Source organism: Arachis duranensis, chromosome 6 (assembly GCF_000817695.3).
Source record: "Arachis duranensis cultivar V14167 chromosome 6, aradu.V14167.gnm2.J7QH, whole genome shotgun sequence".
In the NCBI taxonomy this organism is placed as follows: Eukaryota; Viridiplantae; Streptophyta; class Magnoliopsida; order Fabales; family Fabaceae; genus Arachis; species Arachis duranensis.
In genome coordinates, this window is record NC_029777.3 from 48383885 (window position 1) to 48386634 (window position 2750).

Genomic DNA, 2750 nt, shown 5'->3' on the forward strand with positions numbered 1-2750 from the left:
GGATGATTGGAATACTGAAATATTTTTGACTATCTGTGTGGAAGAGATACGAGATGGTAATAGACCTAATAAACATTTCAGCAAAATTGGTTGGAAAAATCTACAAAAAAAATTTAGAGAGAGAACAGGACTCCTATATGTACATAGACAACTAAGAAATAGATGGGATGCTCTTAAGTCTTATTTTCAATTATGGGCTAAATTAGTTGGACAAGAGACTGGTCTTGGTTGGGATCATGAGAAAAAAACAGTGTTAGCTTCTGAATCTTGGTGGACTGATAAGATTAAGGTATGTTAATTTTGCATTATAAAAATAATACAATAAGTTAATTTTATCTTTAAAATTTATTAAATATCTTTTATATTTATTCTTTTGCATATTTTAAACAGATTAATCCAGAATTCGCTAAGTTTAAGAATGAAGGTCCTAAATCTTTAGATAGGCTTGAACAATGTTTCAAGGACATCGTAGCTACTGGTTATAGTGCTTGGGCGCCATCAGAAGATCCAAATCCTGGAGAATTTAATCAGAACAATGAGGGTTTCGAGAGTGGAGGTGACATGAATTATACAAATGAATTTATTGAAGAAGATATTGCAAATTATACAGTTGTTCAAAGCCCTACTAGAGAGAAAAGAAGGAAGACTTCTAACAAAAAAGTTGAGAAACGAGCTGGAATAGCATCTAGATTACAGGACTCACTTGATCGTATTTTGGTTGGTGTGGAGTCAAAAGCTGCAACTAAGGGAGATGATCCTTACTCTATAGAAAATTGCATCAAGTTGCTACGCAAATTACCTGGTCTAGAACCATATAGTCCACAGTTCTATTTGGGAATTAGATTAATGGCTAAGCCACAATATAGAGAAACTTTCATTGCATTGAGTGATGATCCCAATCAACAACTTGGATGGCTAGAATCTTTTAAATTGGATGACATGAACCGTCTTTAAATTTTATTTTTATTTTTATTTTTTTCTGCATGCATGAATTCTTATTATTGTTATTGTTGAACTTTAATTTAGTGACAATGTTATAATTTGTGTTTTGATTTTATATTTTGGAATTCTATTTAATAATGATATTGTGAATAGTATTTTTTGCTTTGTTATCTTATTTTTCATGTTAATTTAAATTATACAGGATGAGTGATTATGAAACAGATAATGATACTGAATATGAAGAATATGAAAAACATTACGAATCAGCTGCTATATTAGCTATTTGTGGAGTTGCCAATTATTACTTGCGATATGTCCTCAAACAAGAGAAAAGAACTTCAAAACTATCAGGATATCAATGGCTATTAGAATTAAAGGAAGGGAATGAAATGCGATTTTTTGAACAATTTAGAATGAGAAAATCGGTGTTTAACCGTTTATGCAATGATTTGGTTCTCAATTATGGCTTGAAATCAACACGAGGTGTTAGTGGAGAAGAGACGGTAGCAACATTTTTATACATGCTTGGGCAAGGAGCTTCTTATAGAATGTTAGAGGAGCGATTTCAGCATTCAGGTGAAACTATATTTCGTCAATTTCATCATGTTCTATCATGTGTGAAGAAATTGGCAAAAAATATTATTAGACCTATTGATCCTAGTTTTGGAGACACACCTAAATATATTATGGATAATGATAGATATTGGCCATATTTCAAAGATTGTATTGGAGCTATAGATGGTACGCATATAGCCATTCATGTTCACCAAGATGAGCAAGTGCGATTTATTGGTAGAAAAGGAAATACTACAACAAATGTAATGGCTGTGTGTGATTTTAATATGTGTTTTACATTTATATGGGCTGGTTGGGAAGGTTCTGCACATGATACAAGAATTTTTATGGAGGTTCTTCGAACAAAAAAGCTAAATTTTCCACATCCACCAGAAGGTTAGTTATGCCATTTAAGTTTATTTCGAGGTTACATTTTTTATCATGATAATATGTGGCTTGATTTTTGTATTTTTTTAATGTATTTCAGGTAAATATTACTTAGTTGATGCTGGTTATCCAACTTTTAAGGGATTCTTAGGACCTTATCGTCATACAAGGTATCATATTCCACAATTTAGACTAGCACCAAATTTTAGATCAAACAATGAAAAGTTCAACTATTGTCATTCAAGTTTAAGGACAGTAATTGAAAGGACTTTTGGAGTATGCAAAGCAAGATGGAAGATACTACAAAACATGCCATTAAGAGCCAAATTTGAAACCCAGCATGATATTATTGTTGCATGTTTCACTCTTCATAATTTTATAAGAATGATGGATTCTGATGACATAAGTATTTTGCAAAAGTTTGAAGATATTGTTTTGTTACAAGCCAATGAAGATGACGGTACTACTGTAAGAAATGGATCAACAAATTCTGAAATTAATGAATGGGAAGAACCAACACAAGAAGATGTTCGGGCAATGGAAGAAATAAGAGACAATATAAGGGAAGATGCTCGGGCAATAGAAGAAATAAGAGACAATATAAGAGATCAATTATCGGATCAAATAAATTAGTATAAATAATTAATTTTCTTTTATTATTATTAATAAACTCTTTTATGATTGAATGTCCTTTTAAGTAATTTTATTATTATAAAAGTACTTTTGTATTTTTGTATCCAAACAATAACATCTTTTAAATAAGTACTTTTAACTAAAGTATCCAAACATAAAATCACTTTTACTTTTGTAAAAGATCTTTTAAAAAAAGATCATTTAAAAAAAGATCTTTTTTCAGAATGACGCCC

The 2750-nt window shown here is 30.7% G+C and overlaps 2 protein-coding genes across 2 annotated transcripts in view; both read left to right on the forward strand.

Moving 5' to 3' along the window:
• LOC107493682 (L10-interacting MYB domain-containing protein-like) overlaps positions 1-954 on the forward strand; it is a 1137-nt gene extending 183 nt beyond the window's left edge. Inside the window, exons 2-3 of the mRNA XM_016114738.3 lie at positions 47-289; positions 391-954. Of these exons, the coding sequence (XP_015970224.3) occupies positions 47-289; positions 391-954 (807 nt within the window). The remainder of the gene's footprint in view (positions 1-46; positions 290-390) is intronic.
• A 191-nt stretch (positions 955-1145) lies between these two features.
• LOC107493681 (protein ANTAGONIST OF LIKE HETEROCHROMATIN PROTEIN 1-like) lies at positions 1146-2517 on the forward strand. The gene is made up of 2 exons (XM_016114737.1): positions 1146-1893; positions 1985-2517. Exons 1-2 carry the CDS (start codon positions 1146-1148, stop codon positions 2515-2517), a joined length of 1281 nt encoding a protein of 426 aa, XP_015970223.1.
• Positions 2518-2750: the final 233 nt, after the last annotated feature.